At 45.0% G+C, this 20,030-nt stretch overlaps 1 protein-coding gene across 1 annotated transcript in view; it reads right to left on the reverse strand.

Annotated features, from left to right (window-relative positions):
* LOC143359888 (uncharacterized) overlaps positions 1–15,805 on the reverse strand; it is a 38,380-nt gene extending 22,575 nt beyond the window's left edge. The window contains exons 1-2 of the mRNA XM_076798225.1: positions 15,723–15,805; positions 5,381–6,020 (exon numbers count right to left, since the gene is read on the reverse strand). Of these exons, the coding sequence (XP_076654340.1) occupies positions 5,381–5,599 (219 nt within the window). The 5' untranslated portion in view covers positions 5,600–6,020; positions 15,723–15,805. The remainder of the gene's footprint in view (positions 1–5,380; positions 6,021–15,722) is intronic.
* Between the last annotated feature and the right edge of the window lie 4,225 nt (positions 15,806–20,030).

Genomic DNA, 20,030 nt, shown 5'->3' on the forward strand with positions numbered 1-20,030 from the left:
GCAAAGCTCCGATGGTGCGACGGCCGCAGGGTGTTTCAGGGCCGGTTGCCATGGCAATGCGCTGGGACAGCCACGGGGTGCAGCCTGGAATATCCACCCTCTTGCCTCTTTTCCGCGATTCTCCCGGTTACCCCTACCTCGGCATCTCTCTCTCTCCCTCACCCTCTCTCTATCTCTCTCTCTCTTGCTCTCTACGTCGCTCTCCCTCTTCAGCCTACACCCGTTCTCACCCCTTCAACCTTTCCCTCTCCAGCCTCTTTCTCGCTCCCATTGCTCCTCCCTCGTTCTCTGTCACCCTCTCTCTCTCTCTCTCTCTCTCTCTCTCTCTCTCTCTCTCTCTCTCTCTCTCTCTCTCTCTCTCTCTGGTCCTCTCTCCGTCTCTCCTGGCCGATCCTACGTCTCTCTCGTTCCGATCGACGCTCCTACCTCTGCCGCCTCTCGTTCGAATCCTACCTTGCTCCTGCTCCTTCCTTGACGCGTCTCTGTCGAGTTCGCGAGCCAACCGACTCTGATTCTGACTCCGACTCCTCCGACCTGTTCTCTCTCTCTCTCTCTCTCTCTCTCTCTCTCTCTCTCTCTCTCTCTCTCTCTCTCTCTCTCTCTCCCTCTCCCTCTCTCTCTCTCTCTCTCTCTCTCTCTCTCTCTCTCTCTCTCTCTCTTCATCGAATCTCTCTCCCTCCTCACTCGCAAGCTCTCCTCTCCGTGGCGCCTCTCCGTTACCTCCGACTAATCGCGCCATTCGGCCGCGTTTTATTTATTCGTCGCGAGGAAGGATTCCGTTCGCTCTCGCGCGTATTGTCTCCGCGCCGCGCCGCGCCGCTCCGCTCGCCGTAACGATCGATCATGAGCGAACAGCATACATTCCGGACGGGGAAAAAACCGGCGTCCGGCGCGGCGTCCGTACGACGCGCGATTATCAGGAGAAAGATTGCACGATCGCCTACGGAGATCAGAATGGTCCCCGGGAATTCCACTCGATTTCAGGCGAAACCGGACACGTATCCGGCGCCGGGAACGGTTTTTCGGTCGGAAGCCCTTCGACGCGGTGTCTCGTCGCCGGTTATCGGACGTGTCCGGTGACTGTCCGGTGGCAATCTCGAATTTCGAACGCGTTTGAACGTGCCACGCTGAATCACGGGACAACGGGCGATTATCGACGCGCAGCTTCCCAACGGGTAATAGGGTCGAGGTCGCACCGCGAGTCTCCGCGTCCCAAGGATGCGACACTTTCATTGGGACTCCTGACTATTTTTGTGGATCGTCTAGATCGCGATCGATTTCCAGGGCGTGACGGGATTGGAAATTCCGTAGGGCACGGGGCCCGGAAGGTTTGTTCGTTCGTGATGTAGACTTTTCGATGTTTTCTGTAACTACGTTCTAATTGTGGAAAGTCATTGACAAATAGACTGCGGTTCTTTGTGCAAAAGAAGAATTTTGTACAGTAATTGCGAGACACGGAACAGGAATTTTTTCTTCCCTTTACTAGCTTTATGAAATTGTGAAAAACCTGTGGATAGAGTGATTTCTCTGTATATGTCGCGAAGGCCTGGATGATAAACGTCGCGGAATTATCCCCACTACCGCGGGGTAGCCGACCTATCTACCTCTCGGGTCCGAGGTTTATGAAATTGTGAAAAATCTGTGGATAGAGTGATTTCTCTGTATATGTCGCGAAGGTCTGGATGATAAACGTCGCGGAATTATCCCCACTACCGCAGGGTATCCGACCTATCTACCTCTCGGGTCCGAGGAGTGTAAGGTCACGAGGATCAAATAATAGTATCTCCTGGACTATATAGGACGCTGGCAAGACCCGTGTTGTTGACATAAATCGCGAACTCACTGTATTCTCAGGTTTCTAACCCTTAACGGACCAATGCCGCCATATAAGCGGCATGGCACTTTTGCTTACCGGGTCCAATGCCGCGTATATGGCGACAAAAATCAAATTAATCAATAATATAAATATTCTCCTTTCTATACTCGATATAAAAACGTTGAGTCCACAGTTTCTCTTCGTATGGAAAATCGCTTCCTGGTGGGAAGTAAACTTGAAGTACTTCCGGACCGTTAACCCATTTGCATCATTAGCGTCTATATACGCTCAATTTATTTTTTCTTATATTAGGTTGGGGAAAAAGAAATCCATTACTTTTACGTTAACTTCAAGACTTTATTTAACATGTTTCGGATTGTCCGATTGGGGTCAAATATGCACCGTTTTGTTCTACAATTTGTTGCCATTTTAAAGGTAGTTTCATAATGCCTCTCTCATAGAAGTCTTGGTCCCTACTAATGCTGAAATACGAAGTACTTTTACTTGTAGTCATTTTTGCACATGAATACAATAAAAAGAAAAAGTTTGGTGATAAAGTCCCTCTTTTCATATTTCCTCATGACGCAAATGGGTCAAGGGTTGAACCCCTCCTCTATTTAAAATAACACCTAGCCGTCAAGTCCGCAGTCTGGTGATTAGGATTGTTAGAACGCAAGAACTGTTGGCTCGGGCCGAGTATGGCCTCTCCGGTGCGTCGTAGCGTACCGCCGGCGAAATCCTCGGGGGTTGTTGGCGTTATGTCAACGGGGACTATCGAGAAATTGCACGGAGTCTGGCCGGGCCGCGCAAATATTCGCAAATATTCGCCGGATGGAGAAACTGGCGAATCCCGTTCTAGATATCTCGTCGGCCCGAGACCTCTCACGGTTTTCCCGTCGTAACCGTTCTTCAAGGTAGAAGCGAACGAACGAACTTCTCGGCCGAACTCGATACCTTGTCGCGTCCTCGTTTTTCGCCCGCGGTCCCCCGTCGACGCGCTTAGGATGCTGGCTCGGAACGAAGGAATGCGAGAGAGGAGCAGAAGAGAGAGAGAGAGAGAGAGAGAGAGAGAGAGAGATCCGTTCCCAAGTTCACGGCTCGAGAGGTTCCAAGTTTCCGGAAGCCCCCGGGGAAATAAATCGATTCGCTATCCCGAATAGCCATTATGCGGACGTGGCTCGCAGGCAGAGAGCGAGGAGGGGACGAGAAGCCGGTGGATTGGGACGTTCAAGACGAAAATCGGGAGAAAGACAAGGGTGGCTGCGAGAGAAAGAAAGGGACGGAGATGGAGGAAGAGAAAGGAAGAAAGTCGGTGGGCGGCTTCACCCTGGGCAACTGGGCTAACGGTTCGGAGTTTCGAAACTCGCATCGACCGGAGTTTTCTTTCAATAACCGAGTTATTATTCACCCGGCCATTCACTGCCCCCCTCCCCCCGCGACCATCCCTTGAACCTCTCTTCTCCTCGGATCTCCGGGCCTCGGCTCGCGACTTTGCCACGGAGGATCGAAACTTTTCCTTTGTAGAGCAACGATAGACGCGCAGGCAGACCCTTGCGGCCCGGAGTCCGTCCGCCAGAGTTATCCCGAGGTTTTTACGAGAGAGAAAGAGAGAGAGAGTGAGAGAGCGATTCCCGATCGGCCGTAAAATATTGCGTGGATCTCGTAAAAATGCGATCCCGTATTACTTCCACCCACTTCCGGTCAACAATTCGTTCCTCCTCGCGAAACCGCGTTCCCGCTTGCGCGGAGGATTTTTTAATCGGCCGGCTTCTCGCGTTTCGAAAAGAACGAAGGAGATTAAAGATATAGACGCGTACAACCGCGTCGCGTCGTCGTCGTCGTCGTCGTCGTCTGTCGTGCTCCCCGGGGCGTTGGTAGTTCCGATAAAAAGGAGCATTGTTTAGCTCGTTGAATGGCCTAGGAAGGCACGACCCCTCCGACTTTCAGTGTCGTAGACGGCTCTTTAACGTCGCGACGCGTCGCGTCGACCCGCGTCGGCGCGATTAAAGATATCAGCCCCTGAAAGGGTCCCCGCTTCTTTCGCGGTGGCTTTCTCTTTCTTCGTGGAATCGTGCCGACCGCCCCGCCGAAAGGAAAACGTCTCGCGGGATCCCCGGAAGAAAAGACCAAGGGGAAAATTGTGGCTGCAATGCGCCGCAAGGCCGACGCTCGACGCTCGACGTTCGCGCGCTTTTTCCTCCCTATCCTACCCTCGTTAAACGCGTCGCTTCTTCCGAAAACCGTAAAAACGGGCAGATGAAACACGAGACAGTGGAAACATTTGAAGCACTTGAAAACGATGACCACGTCGACTTCGATGTATTCTAATTATTTAGAAAACGAATAAACGTCTACGCGAGCACCTTGTAATTAATACATTCGCGTCGGGTCACTTTTGACACGGTTGCTGGGCGAACTACTTTAACCCTTAAGGGGGCCGGCATGGTTTGAAATCCACATACGTATGCAAGGGTCAAAATCTATACAAACTGCCGCTTCAATGTTGCAATGAGCAGTTTAGAAGTGGTCAATTGTGTTTCCTGAAAGTCCAATCTACGTCTGTATGGAGCCCAAATTGCGAATTTCTACCTCATCGTCGAGTAATTTGTAATATTCGGCAGAAAATTCGAATTCTGAAGCAAGTATGACGTCACAAGATGGCTGCCGCTCAGAGATTCTCTTAATTTCGAGAGATTTAGTGTTCGTATCGAAAAAAAGGCCCCATACGGACGTAGCAAAGACATGTACAAACACGGTGGTATGCATTTTTAATTGATTACTTACTTATTTAAGACGTAAAATGTATAGAAAAAAAGGCATGAAAAGAAGCTATGAAAATCCTCAGCGCACTGTCGGTAACATGGTCACCCTACCTTATCTCCGATCTACGTTTAGAAATTAATTCTTATTGTAACATATCCAGATAAATCGAATTTTATTGGGATCTTTACAATACAAAAGGGTTAAGACAGCATACTCTATAATACATTTGAAATTTCTAGGTTTACGGGACCCGTCAAAATGACGGGTTCTAGTATTTTTAATTTAAAATTATCTAGCACATTTATTTCTTTGAGTATATATTATTTTTAAAGTATTGCTAAAAATGTGGGCAGCACGTTCTTGTTATTTTTATGAAGTAATACAAAATGGTCACTTTTAGTGCTCCGTAAACCTAGTGTTAATTCAATTGCACTGATTTCGTGAGATTCTCAGGGATTGATTTTTGGCACTTAACGTGTTAATAATTCTAAATTAAAAATATTAGAACCCTTCATTTCGACGGGTCCCGTGAACCGATTGTTAAAGAAACTACTGCCAGATGAAACTTGAGCGAGGCTGTGCAAATCCTCGGCGCAATACCGACCGTAATCTCGAATTAAACGAGGGGTTAGCCAATCGAAAACGTTCTAGCAACATTCGGAGATCCAATGCCTTCGGGATTTCGGGGAATTTCGTGACAAACGCGCAAGATCCGCAATCTATCGGTGACCTAACTCTATCGTGCGGGTGCGTTGTATCTCGAATCGGTCCCCGAGGAGCGAGTAGAGGATATGCGCTCACCTTGTTCGGGTATCCGTCGTATCGGAGCAGTTTCTTGCAGCATTTCCCGCGGTTCTCGTAGTAGAACATCTGGACCATTTCTGCGTGGTCCGTCGCGGCGCTGACGGTGAACGGCGCCGCACCGTCGTTGCCCAAACACCTCGACGTCGAGGCCGATTGTTGCTGGACCGGTGATTCCGGGCGGCCGAGTGGCACGCACGGACACCACCCGGAGACCATCACAATGATCGACACGGATCCAGGAAGATCCACGTCCGTGCACCCTGCGAGGGCGCCTACCACGATCGCTTCTTCCTCGCCGGAACAGGCCTTCTCATCGTTCGCTCTTCTAAAGCGTGACGCTCGTGTCTTTCTTATCGTTCTTATCGCGCCGCGCTTTCCCGGATACCCTCTGCTCAGGATGCTCGGGATCCTCCGCGTCTTCTTGGTCGCGGCAGCTCGCGAAATTTGGCACTGGTTTCCTTCGGCAGATACTTTGGCACTGAGTTGGTCGACGGCCGCGCGATCGGCTCCCGATGGCTCCGACGACGGTACGTCGTTCTCGTTGTCGTTGTCGTCGTTCTCGTCGCCGACGCCGTCGTCGACGCCGCCGCTGCGACGTCTCTCCGTAATTATCGACGAGGAATTGCTCCGACGAGATCTGGAAACAGTCAATGGCGCGTGCTGCGTTACCGATCGTTCGCTAATCATCGATCGCGCTCGAAGCGACCGGTTCGATTTAGCAAGCTGACCCAACCAATGAATGAGCATCATTGTCTGTGCGGTGAAATGTATACTGTCATTCTGTTCTAAGTTCACCTTTTTTTAGTGATCTAGTCCCACGTGTTAAACTTGTTTTCTACGTACAGTGACTCCCACTAATATTCGGACGCTTTTAAACATTGTATGGCTTTGTTAATATTGAACCATACGATTTGGTTTTTTTTTTTAAATAAGTTAGTACAATTGGTTTGCTACATAAAGTGGAAAAAATTGTTTACAAAAATTGCAGTTGGTCGAAATTGCAGAGAAAATACTAAAAGTTGTATTTTGCAACTTTCTTATGCGGACTTACATTGAAAATTTAGAAAGTACGATTTGTAGATGAATTGTACAGATTCTGAGAATTTCATGAAAATCGGCCAACATTGCAATGAGCTACAGATGTTCCAAAACGATCACGTAAGCGCGAAATTCCCTGACAATTTCAAAATTCTGCGACTCGTTAAACGTTTGTAGCTCATTGCAAAGTTGACCGATTTAAATGAAATATTCGGAATATGTATGATCGATGCAGATGTACAAAACGTAATTTTTAAATTTTTAATATAAGCCCGCATAAAAACGTTGCAGAATACAACTGTTAGTACTTTCTCTGTAATTTCGACCGATTGCAATTTTAATCAAACATTTTTCTCATGTTATGTAGCGATCCAATTGTTCTAACTTCTCAAAAAAATTCAAGTAGTATAGTCCAATATTGACGAAGTTATGCGATTTGTAAGAGCGTCCGAATATTAGTGGGAGGGACAATTGTTTCAGTCCATAACTCCGTTATTAATGCATTTACGAAAATATGTCGAAAGACAAATATAAATGGTTCGGAGAGCGCTACATTCGTAGGCCCCTAGATTTTTTTAGGTGCAACTGTGCATGTGCAATTATGCAATTATTTGTTGCATCATTTCTTTGAATAGAAATTCATATTTTTTTGTTGCACTAATCGGTTCATCCGTTCGTTTTACGTAAAAAATTATTAGGGTACCATGGCAAAAAAATGATTGGTTCTCGAAATAGTTTCGTAACCTGTCTCTGTTATGACAACAATGTCGATACGGTGTTTATTGTAGCTACATTGTCGTGAAGCGCTTGAGCATCTTCTTCAATAAAGACAGGTTTTGAAAATATCTCGAGAACTAATCATTTTTCTGCCATGGTACCCTAATAATTTTTATATACATATGCATACACTAGAACAGTTACTTATAATCAGTTGTAATGCTACAGTGTACTGTGGTACAATAAATAGTGTTGCATTTGTCGGAATTGCATTTGCATTTTAAGCTGATTATTATGGTAAGTTTTTTGTGAAATTGTCATTCACTGGGGCTCCCCTGTTCATTCATTAGAAACTGATGTTCATTCATTGGTCTTTTGGCTCGTTTGACCCTGTGCCAGATTTTGAAAGCTACAACAATCAAATCCTATTGTTAGAATTGTGTTCCGAACGTATGAATGGGCCAGTAGGAATATAAGATCTTAACAATGGCATGACCTTCTTATAAAATTGACGCTCGGGAAATTACATAAAGATTTAGGAATACTAATTTTAGCAAATATGCAGCTTCATTCACTGGACAGGTCACTATATTTTGAAATCGAGAGGGTGTCTCTATACTCGTCATCGATTAGGCGATTTACAGGCTGAGTTAGCAAAAACTACCCCTTGGAATAAATCGTTGTCTACCAAGTATATCAAAAATTTGACTTTGACGAAGCGAATGCCCCTTTGCCTTTAGTTTTTCACTAACCCCTTATCGAGGACATTGATTACGATGCAGGTTTGTCTCGATCGAGTACCTGACGGTGTTTCTTGCAAGTTGATTATGCACAAGGATCCGCAGTGTCCAACGATTACCTCAAGTTAACGTCGAGCCAAACTTTCGGTCAATTTACGTCGCTGCTGAAAAGCTTAAACACCGAGATTCGAGTAACTGTCAATATCCGAGGCAATGTAAGCGCAAGTAGACAGCGAGTTATTTCCAGCGATAGTCTTTACCGACTCTGCGAGTACTATGTCACCGACGACAACCCGCGAATCTTTTATTCCACGGTGTTTTCGCGGAGCCTGGATCGTTCAGGCGATCGAGGGCGCAATGAAATTCAAAGATACGAGAAGAATCAGGGAAGAAACGACGCCGGGAAAGAACTGCACGGCGAACGGTTTGGTCCCCGAGATAACGAGAAAAGAGAGAGAGAGAGAGAGAGAGAGAGAGAGAGAAATGCTCTGCGATTTACGTAACGGCTGATATCGCGAGTGCAATGTTAACCCTAGCGCTCGAATGCGTTTTAACTTCGAAACCAAGCCACTTCTTCTGAGCTAGAATATTCCCATTGTGCATGATTAATTTCCTTTCCTGCGTATGAAGTTTATTACTATTACTCGTGCTTATAACACTTTATCAAGGCCTTAGATGCGAGCATAGTGATGTCAAGATTACTTCAACCCTCCGTCTGCACCGTATTTTCTCTCTCGATTAATTTTTTCACTCTTCTAGGTTCCAAAAAAGTTCTGGAATTTCAATACATAATCATTGGAACGTATTATATTTAAAGCGGGGAGAAAATGAATATTGCAAAGAGAGGGGATTCAAGAAATTTCGCTCCAGGCATAAACGACCCAGGTTGCAGAGGGAATGTTGCACAACAGTGTGGCAATTTTTTGAAAAGTTTTGAAAAATTCGTACCGAAGTCTATATTTTAATACATAGTCATTGGAACGCACTATATTTAAAGCGGGGAGAAAATGAATATTGCAAAGAGAGAGATTCAAGAAATTCTGCTCCGGACATAAACGACCCAGGTTGCAGAGAAAATGTCGCGCAATAGTGTGGCAATTTTCGGAAAAGTTTTAAAAAATTCCAGAATACGTACCAAAGTCCCTATTTCAATACATAATCATTGGAACGTACTATATATAAAGCGGGGCAAAAATGAATATTGCAAAGAGAGGGATTCAAGAAATTCTGCTCCGGACATAAACGACCCAGGTTGCAAAGGGAACGTTGCAAATAGTGTGGCAATTTTTTGAAAAATTCCAGAATACGTACCGAAGTGCCCACTTGAATATAGAATCGTTGGAACGTCGCATGTGCGAAACATTAACAGGTAAAAATGAATATTGGAAAGAGAGAAATTCGAGAGTGAAATTTCGCTCCGGACAAAAACGACTGCAGGTCGCAGTTGGAGGGTTATATAATAGCGTGGCAATTTTTAGTGGTGCCTTGGAGGGCAAAGGGTTAATCGAGCCGCGCGGTACGAGACCGAAAAGACGAGTTCGCGTTTCGCGACCAGTAAATCGATTTCCATATTCGATCGATCGAGTCCCCGGCGAGAGCGGGTGCGCTTTCGAAACAAAAAGCGACGCGACGGTGTTATTCGACGACAACTCGAACGGTTTACTCGCGGAAAACTGCCGAAGGGGACTTTTCAGGGCTTTTGAAAACCGTCTGCCGTCGCCGTCGACGGGGAACGATCTCGTTCGACGATGCGTCGAAGGGACGCACGGGGAACGCGATGGATGCGGCTAATGGAAACCGCAGGTTCGACGAACTCTCGGAAAATCAGACGGATGTCCGCGTTTCTAATCGACCTGTATGCACCGGACTCTGCCAGAAACGGCAAACTGCTATCGAGCGGTGCGGTTTTATTCGACGCTGGACCAGAGCATCCTGCATCCGCTTCTTAACCAGTTAACCATGGAATTTATTAGGTTGGCAAGAAAGTCATTTCGGTCTTCACTAATAGATGGCTTCATGTTTTGTTTGATTGACATCTGTTAACGTTGCATTTGTTTTCTTTCTGACATTTCATAACTGCATCTTTTAGGTTACTTTCGAAGCAAATTACACGTAATTTTGATTAAAATTGTTAGTTCGGTGTCAATTTGAACACGGAGTGCAAAAACGAACATTATAGGCACATATTGCTTTTTTATTTCCGTAGCGGTAAAAAAGCTGCCGAGGCTCACAAAGATATATGTGAAGTTTATGGTGTGGATTGCTTAACAGAACGCACGTGCCAGAATTGGTTTAAAAAATTCCGTTCTGGAAATTTCTCACTTGAAGACGACCAACGTTCTGGTCGACCATCCGAAGTTGACGATGACCAAATGAAAGCCATTATTGAATCGGCTCGTCATATAACTGTCCGAGAGATTGCAGACAGGTTAAATGTCTCGCATACAACTATAGAATATCGTTTAAAAAGTCTCGGAATCGTTAAGAAGCTCGATATTTGGGTTCCTCACGAATTGAAAGAAATTCACTTAACGCAACGCGTCAACATGTGCGATATGCATCTCAAACGAAATGAAATCGACCCTTTTCTGAAGCGAATCATCACTGGTGATGAGAAATGGGTTGTTTGCAATAACACAGCTCGAAAACGATCATGGTCCAAGCGTGATGAATCAGCCCAAACCACGCCGAAAGCTGAATTGCACCAAAAGAAGATCATGTTGTCAGTTTGGTGGGATTACAAAGGTATTGTGTATTTTGAGCTTCTCCCAAGGAACCAAACCACTAATTCAGATGTTTATTGTCGACAACTAACAAAACTGGACATAACAATCAAAGAAAAACGGCCAGAATTGGCAAATCGCAAAGGAATCGTGTTCCACCATCATAACGCTAGGCCACGCGCATCTTTGGTAACACGTGAAAAGTTATTGGAGCTTGGTTGGGAAGTGATGTCACATCCACCATATAGCCCTGACATTCCACCATCAGATTATCATTTATTCCGAAGTTTACAAAACTCTTTGAATGGTAAAACTTTCGCTAATGATGATGATCTGAAATCGCACTTGGATCAGTTTTTCACCGAAAAGGATCAGAAGTTTTATGAGCGCGGAATTATGAAGCTACCAGAAAGAAAATATTTTATTGATTAAAGTTCATTGCTTTGATAAAAAAATTGGATTTTATTTCACCTAAAAATACCGAAATTACTTTCTTGCCAACCTAATCATTTGCAAAATGCCTCACGGCGCGGAATTAAAATCAAGCAGTGACGAATATACACGTCGAACACAGGCCAAATGCGGCTATTATAAAAGCCAAAGCCCTTGTAAAGCTAAACGAGAAAGAATTACATTTTTATTCGAGAAGAAATTAACAATTCATTAACGTTAACCTCACCGCAATAGAGTTTCGGATTGACGTGTATACACGTCGAACGCGCTTAGCTGGTTAAAGGGGGTATTCCGGTTTCGCATTTCCAAAAATCGATACTCCCTTTTTTGCATTCAAAATGATTCGAATTCGTAAAATTCGCTTTGCTAGACTAATTTCTTTTTGTCATTTTCCTCGTGCTGAAGGCCGAAAAATATTTTTAAAAACGGTGACGGAATTATTTGTGCAGGTTTTAAAATGAATTTTTACGTTGACATATTCATTGTACTAAACTTGATTAGGATCTGTAACATGCAAGAAAGTTGGAGGATTACTCAGTATCATACATTTAATTTTTATGGAATTTTTGGAGGTTTCTAGTTGGGCGTTTAAAGTGTTAAAGTATCGCCATTTTCCAGATAATCAAGATTTTTCATTTCTTTTGGATTCGACTGTTTGTCTTTACCCTTTCGATGTGGATTTTTTTGTGACCGATCGGAAGACCGGAACCGTCAAAGCATACTCTTTTAAAAATGTATATCTCACGTAATTCTGATTATTTTTACTTTGAAAAAATCACACACGTACTCAAGATACCGATAACTATGTGTGCAAAATCCTAAGGTTAAAGGTTCAATAGTTTTCCTGAAAAAAAAATCGGAATACCCCCTTAATAGGAATGTTGAATAAAAATTAGAACGTGAGACGGATATAACTTCGAAAAAAAAATAAAAAATTGCTGAAAATTGTTAAATTTTTTAGCGTTTACATGGGACTGCCCCTTTAAATTTTGCCGGAGCGGCGGCCCGGCTCGGATTACCGACGTAAATGCGCGCCAACCACCCGCAATGTCCGTCGTTCGACATTCTTGACCCCATCCTCGACAGTTTCCAATCTCCGGCCCGCAGAACAACGAAATCGAGATCCAGATCTCTCGAAATCGAGATCGCGCGAGACCGGGCCGTACTCGATACCGAAGCACATCGATCTGCCGTATCTTTCTTATTACGCTCGGAAAGCCTGAAGATGAACGAATTATTTCTTAGAAATTGGATTCTACCTTCGAAACGTGCTGCCAAAGAGAATCCGTCGTCCACACGACACGTTCGCGACCATAATCTGTCCCGATAGCAGTCTGCACGGTCTCGTAACTTTTTATTAGACGCAGCGTATCATCTCGTAAAACGTGGCAAGAAATATTATCCGAAAATAGCCATACATTCTAGAGCGTCTGTGCATTATAACTAGACAGCGGATTTCATGCATTTGTAATACGAATGAATAAGTGAAGCAGAAAATTGTGAAGAGACTGTATGAATTTGGAAATGCTCCAGGCACTGTTCCTGATCTATCAAAATTGTTAACACTGGCTTTACGGGACCCGTCAAAATGACGGGTTCTAATATTTCTAATTTACGATTATTGAGATTGTGGAAGATCCGTCTACGTGGAATTACTCAACAAACTTATTTCCTTATTTAACACTAGAACTACCGAACAATAAATGCGACTGACGTATATTGCTTTGTAACAGTGACAAGACTGTGCCCATTCAACTTTGTACAACTTTTATTGTAATATCTTCTTCAATGAAGAGGTTCGTTAAAAAATTTCCGATGAAAACATTTGTACAATTTCAGTAATTGTAAAAGAAAAAATTAGGAACCAGTCATTTTGACTGGTCCGGTAAAAAATCCGGGTGTTAAAAAATGGCTGAAAACTAGGATAGACACATTCTTCTTATTTTTATAAAGTAATGCAAAATACTCAGTTTTAATGCTCCGTAAACCTAGTGTTAAGAAAGCTCGCATAACTTTCATATTTCTTGCAGTCATAAAAAGATTTCTAAGAAAATTACTATTATTTTCTCATCAATTTCTTATAAAATCGTGAACGTCTCACACACTTGCGACGGATAGCGAGCGCGTTTCGAGCGCAGGCTACGAAATTGTGTCATTCTAGAACCGTGAATCATCCGCGTACGCAAATCAACTATTCTTTTCCCCGAAGAGGACGGCGTGGTTTCATTCGCGCGAAATGAATTACGCTGTTCTTGAAACACCGAACGAGCACACGGCTCCGTAAATTCGTTCCCGAACGCGATAACCGAACCGTCGAAGCCAAGTTCCGCAAACTGGAGTCCCAAAGTGTCGGGAACTCGCAAAAACTCTCCGCACAGGGATGCACCCGAGGAAATAGATTCCGCGTTGGTCAACACCTCGGGGACGTACCGGTACGGAACTGTTTCGATCAATCAATGACGATTCCTATGCATTCAGACGTTGCGGGAAATTGCGAGACATCCTCGACTGGCAACTGTCTCGATCGTGCTACCTGTGCTGCTCTTTTATTAGGTATTTACGCGGCAAGTATGCGAGGCAGCATCAGCCATCGTTTGCTAGGAGACTAGCACGGTTAGATGTGAGCAGATTTATGCAGTTTTTGAATATTTTGCATTTTTAACAGACGCGAGGAAACGTGTACGGCAAGAAACAATTACTGCGGATTTTTATGGGAAATAAAGGTTAATTAAGTCTGAGTTAATTGCCAGATACAGGAGCCAGGTTTGACATTCGTTTCTTTTCTCAATCATTGGACCGTGGATCTGCAATTTTTGAATGTTTATGCATTTTTTCGTACAAGGGAACATTTACAGTAACAAAGAATAATAACTGCGGATTTTTATGGAAAATAAAGGTTAATTAAGTCCGAGTTAATTGCCAGATACAGGAGCCACGTTTGACATTCATTTCTTTTCTTGATCATTAGACCGTGGATCTGCAATTTTTGAACATTCATGCATTTTTAACGTACATGAGAATGTGTACAGAAACAAACAATGACTGCGGATTTTTATGGGAAATAAAGGTTAATTAAGTCTGAGTTAATTGCCAGATACAGGAGCCAGGTTTGACATTCGTTTCTTTTCTGAATCATTAGACCGTGGATCTGCAATTTTTGAATGTTTGTGCGTTTATGGTATTTATGCATTTTTTTCGTACAAGGGAACGTGTACAGTAACAAAGAATAATAACTGCGGATTTTTATGGAAAATAAAGGTTAATTATGTCTGAGTTAATTGCAAGATACAGGAGCCAGGTTTGACATTCATTTCTTTTCTCAATCATTAGACCGTGGATCTGCAATTTTTGAATGTTTGTGCATTTATGGTATTTATGCATTTTTTCGTACAAGGGAACGTGTACAGTAACAAAGAATAATAACTGCGGATTTTCATGGAAAATAAAGGTTAATTAAGTCTGGGTTAATTGCGAGATACAGGAGCCACGTTTGACATTCAATTCTTTTCTCAATCATTAGGCCGTGGATCTGCAATTTTTGAATGTTTATGAATTTATGATGTTTATGCATTTTTTTCGTACAAGGGAACGTGTACAGTAACAAAGAATAATAACTGCGGATTTTCATGGAAAATGAAGGTTAATTAAGTCCGAGTTAATTGCGAGATACAGGACCCACGTAGACATTAATTTCTCTCCTAAATCATTAAAATCCGGATCTTTACGTAAAATAAAAATTGTCTTCGTCAATTGTGAGGCACAGGTATCAAACACAAGTTTTTTCTTTTCTTGAAAAATTGTACAAGATTGCAAATAATGCATCGACACCCTTAAATTATTGTAATCTCTGTTTCGAATTGGACCATTTTTCCAAAAGTGCATAAAATGCGCAGTCTACCAATGCCATTTCTACTAAATACTTACAATCAGGAATTTTCTCATCCTGGTTTCTACAAAATCTAGAATATGCCGAAAGATTCGCAATTTAATCATGGTACTTGGTGCTAACGACGGTGTCCCTGCTCAGATATCGGAACCAAACGCGGTCATCAATTGAACCTTAAATCCAAGTTCGCGAAGCTGCCTCGCAATGTCAAACCGTCGTTATCAGCCGACCCGAGGTGTCAACGGGTGCCAGGCTGTTCGAGGACCGCGCAACGAACTTTCTCGATCGATCGAAGCGCGTCGTCTGGAAATCGATGTGCGTCCGTGGATCGGCGAGATGACGTCGGTTGTTCGCGAACAACGTTTAACCGCGGCGGACGATTGGCGCGCGCGATTCCAGCGGACCTTGTACCCGCCGCGCGTAGTACTACACGTCGTCACCATTTTTCCTTACGCTCCCGTACGATCTATCCTCGCGGCGAATTAAGGTCACACGGACTTCCCTCTCGGCGTCAACGATGCATCGAAGAGACGGGTTAATCGCGCCGACTGAGAATCACGAGCGGAGCCGTGCAGCCCAAGGGCGACGCTGCGCCTCTGCACGGAACAATGTCCCCGTTAATTAAACCGATTACGGGGCAACGTCTGCCGCGACGATTCACTCGATCCAGAGAGAGAGAGAGAGAGAGAGAGAGACAATCGTCCTGTCCAGGAGGCGGGAGGATCTATCCTATCTTTCCTCTGGGTATCGCACTCGCGGATATCCTGAAGAAGAAGACGTACCTCGATCGGTTCCCGACGAGCGCGCAGCTTCTAAATCCGTGAGCGGAAGCTGTCGTCCGATCCTTTGGATGACGTGCTGCCGGATAAACGAAACCAGCACGGGATGACAAGCGGAGCCGGGACGAGCGAGAACCAACTCGAGGTTCGGTTCGCGGAACGAACTCGAAATCCGAAAGCGAATCACGCGGAGAACTCGACAGGACAGCGAAGCGGAGCGAAGAGAAGAGAAAGAGAAGAAGCTGGAGATGAGGATGACAGGAGAAGAAGCGAAGAGCGAAGAGCGAAGAGAAGCGAGAAAGGCAAGGCACGCGCGATCGCGCGATTCCAAGCGAAAAAATGTCACGCTCGAGACGGCGAGCGAACGCGGACTGAGGGGCACGGGCTCGTCGGCTCGTCGGCTCGTCGACTCGTCGCGCTCGACGTCGCGTCGACGTCGAACGACGCTACCCTCGTTTCGACGGCGCAGGACAGACTGAGAGCTCGGCGTCGACCCGCCGACCGCCGAACCTGCTGCCCCCGACCCCCGATCCAACACCCCCGGAGCCCCCGACTCTCAGCCCCCAGCGCTCAGCCTCCACCTCCGAGCTTCGAGCTCCGAGCGCTCAGCCCCCCGCCCATCCGAGCTTTCCCTTCCCCTTTCTCCCTCTCTCTTTCTCTCTTTGCCACGCGCGCCTTCCTTCCGCTCTGGCATTCTATCGCGCCGACACGACACGTTCCTCCGTCTCGCGCTCCGTTCGAGAGACCCTCTTGAATTAGCAGCGACCGCTCGATTTCTCTCGATTCGAGCTCGCCCGCGCTCACGCTTCTTTCCACGGCTCCCTCGTGCCCCTGCCCCCGCCCCTCGATCCCCTCCCCACCTCCTCCGCCCCGCCCCCTTTGCTCCACGTCACGCAGCGCGGTCCCGTCCAGCGAAAACGCGCATTGGTTTTAAAATGCGCCTCCGAATGGGCTGCTGCCGGAAATAAGGAATTTGTAAACGCGGTAATTTGCTGGCGAAGATGCTACGCTCCGGGCAACGAGCCGGTGAAGGTGATACACCTGCTGGCCGCACTCGAGTGCGATAGCGTTTCTCGGATAGCTGATTAGGGAGATTGTAAAGATTTGAGAAAGAAGAGAGATAAGAGAATAGAAATTTGACACTATTCCTACCGCGACCGGTCAAATGACCGTTTTCAATATTTCGATTAGAATTTCCTGTATAGAACGTAATTGGGTCCGATACACCTGGGAAAACATTTGAGCAACGCTCTGTATGATTTTGAAAAACGATCCCTTCGCAAGAAGTGTTTCATTGCTTCGCGAGAAGCGTTCACCCGTTACATTGCGAAACGTATATTCTGTGTATAGAACGTAATTGACTCGCCTTTGAACTTCGCGACTTTTCCGAAGATGTGCGTATAATACATTTTTCAATGTTCACTTCTTTTTTTGTTGTTTATTTTCTGAGCAAACATTTGCAGTCTGTCTTACCTACCGCGACCGGTCGTTTGACCGGTAGAACGATTTATATCGTTTCGTAATAGTATTCTTTCAAAGACTCAATTCCGAAACTACAAAGTCGTTGCAAACGAAGGGTAATGCAGTTGTGGCATGATTTTAGCCGAAAAGTGCCTTCCAGGGACTGCTTTACGACACTTCAAAGTGTTTAGAGTACTCGCTCGCCTATCCGAAGCGGTCCAGAACCTCGGATTTTCTTACACCGTCTTATTTGTCAAAAATGCGATGAAAACGAATAAAATGTACATCGTATGCTCCTAAATAAAAGAAACTATATTTTTATACTGTCAAATTGACATACTGTCGATATACAGTCGAATTGATTGATTGAACATTTGACCGGTCGCGGTAGGAATAGGTATACGTGAAGTGTCGGTAGGAATAGTGTGAACGGGTCAGTATGGACCCGTGATTGGACTGTTAGAACTACGTATATGAGAGGGAGATCGAACCGCTCTCGTGTCTTCGCAGAGTTTATTAGATTCATTTATTCTAGCGAGCTCTCTTTATACTACGTGTATAGTATACGTATACGTGAAGTAAAGTAAAGTAAAGGTATGCGTGAAGCGTCGGTAGGAATAGTGTTAAATGTAACGAAGCGTAAACCAAAGGTAACAGAGTAGGAAATGGTGCAATAATGGGGATAACTATAGGAATAGGCAGAATATAGGTAGAGTAAGTCAGAGAGAGAGAAAGAGGGAGAGAGAGAGAGAGAGAGAGAGAGAGAGAGAGAGAGAGAGAGAATGCGTGGATAGTTTTATTTTGTTGTAATTATAGGATATTGTAAACCGAGCCCAATTCTTGGCTGTAAGGCTGAATAACGCAAAATTAAAAGAAAACTAAGGAGATTGCTGGCTTGTTTATTTGCCTTGATTCGTTGGGCAGGGGGAATTTACTTTTGGATCACTATGGACCCCTCCGTGCCTGTACCCCCATTGTACGAACGCTCTGGTATCCGAACAGCTATTTTCCAGTAATATTTTGCAGCGCTATTTTGCGTAAACTTATGGGGAGATCTAGAAGCTTGCCCCGGTGCCCCATTTCCCGATGCTCTTAATTCGAGTTGCAAATACTTTCGCAATTACCTGATCCTGCAGAGAACTATACAGTCCCCACTATACTGGTGTTTAGAGTGCGGTCATGCGGAGCAAATAGAGATTCTCGTTGCTCCTCCATCGTCGCGCTCACTATCTTCCCGCTGACGAACAGTAGGCACCTTGCTGTAAAGAAGGCAGCCGGCGCGGGTCTGATTAGGTTCGCATAATTTTGCCAGTGGCCGAAGTGACGGTCGCCACTGTTGCCTCCGCCGTGACTTTAACACTAGGTTTACGGAGCATTGAAAGTGAGTATTTTACATCACTTTATAAAAATAAGAAGAATGTGTCTATCCAAGTTTTCAGCCATTTTTTAAAATAATATATACCCAAGGAAATAAGTTTGTCGAGTAATTCCACGTAGATGGAATCTTCACAATCTCACTAATCGTAAATTAAAAATATTAGAACCCGTCATTTTGGCGGGTCCCGTAAACCTAGTGTTAATAATTCTTAAGAGCTATAGTTTTAACCCGGACCGATGCCGCCGTACAAGCGGCATGGCACTTTTACTTACTGGGTCCTGTGCAATAATTAATAATATTAATATTTTCCTTTCTATACTCGATATACAAATGTTGAGTCCACATGAAAAATAGCTTGGACCTGGTGGGAAGAAAACTTGAAACACTTCCGGACCGTTAAGGGTTAATTATTCAATCGTCCACTGTTGTATAAAGCCAACCTATAACAATGACAACGTAACGCTATACAAAGAAGCTCCAGCTACGTTTTAATCACTGATTCGAATATAGTGGCAGCAATGAAACAGGTGAGGACATTCCGAGAGGGTAGTCCACGAAAAATTGGAAGCGCAATTTTCCTCGCTCGCTGATGGCTACATAGAAAGAAGCAAAAAACGGACGATGTATAAGTGGAAATAAAAATGATACTGCCCGGGTGGAGTCGCGTACTAAGCCAGTGTGCGACGCTCTCAAACGCGGGGACACGGAAGAACGCTTTTGCGAGACGGTAAGCCGCAAAACACGAGGGGATGGTTCCGTTCGCGGTCGCAGGGGCGCACGCGCCCCGCATCATACTAAATCTCTCCACGCTTCGCGAACTTCGAGAGTCTGCTCCAAAGTGTGCCACGCGAATTTATCGTGCCCGAAAAATTCAGCTTTCTTCGGTCCACCTGTTCCATCGACCCGCAACGCTTCGCAAAACAATAAAATCCTTCTGCATAAGATCCATTAGGCTGGGGCCGTTTCAACCTTGGACGTGTTTTGCAACCTTCTAGGACGTCAACTTTAGTCTCATTGGCTCTATTTTGCATGAACACATCCGGGAAGTACAGTGTTTTCTCTGTACAAGGTTAGCCACTAACTATTGCCACCTATAATAACGAAAGTATGATAGTAGCATGACCTTTGCTGACCTTCAGAGATCTGATGTTGCACCTCATTGGATTCGTCTCAATAGCCGCTGTCGGAAAACAGGTACCAAAACATAGCATTCTGTTTTAAAAAACGAAGGTGACCTTCACATCTCTGAAGCGACTCCACCTAGGAAAAAAAGATTGACGCAAATGTTACAGCTCCTGTTGTCCCATGCGTCTTTTGTTTCGACAACTTTTCTGCCACTATCGTACTTCCGAAGTTATTGTAGGTGGCAATAGTTAGTGCTTCACCCTGTATGTGACGCCAAGGCCTGGATGATGAAAGTCGCGGAATTATCCCCACTACCCCGGGCTCGAACGCCGAGGAGTGTAAACGAA

The sequence above is a fragment of the Halictus rubicundus genome, chromosome 12 (genome assembly GCF_050948215.1).
Source record: "Halictus rubicundus isolate RS-2024b chromosome 12, iyHalRubi1_principal, whole genome shotgun sequence".
Lineage (NCBI taxonomy): Eukaryota > Metazoa > Arthropoda > Insecta > Hymenoptera > Halictidae > Halictus > Halictus rubicundus.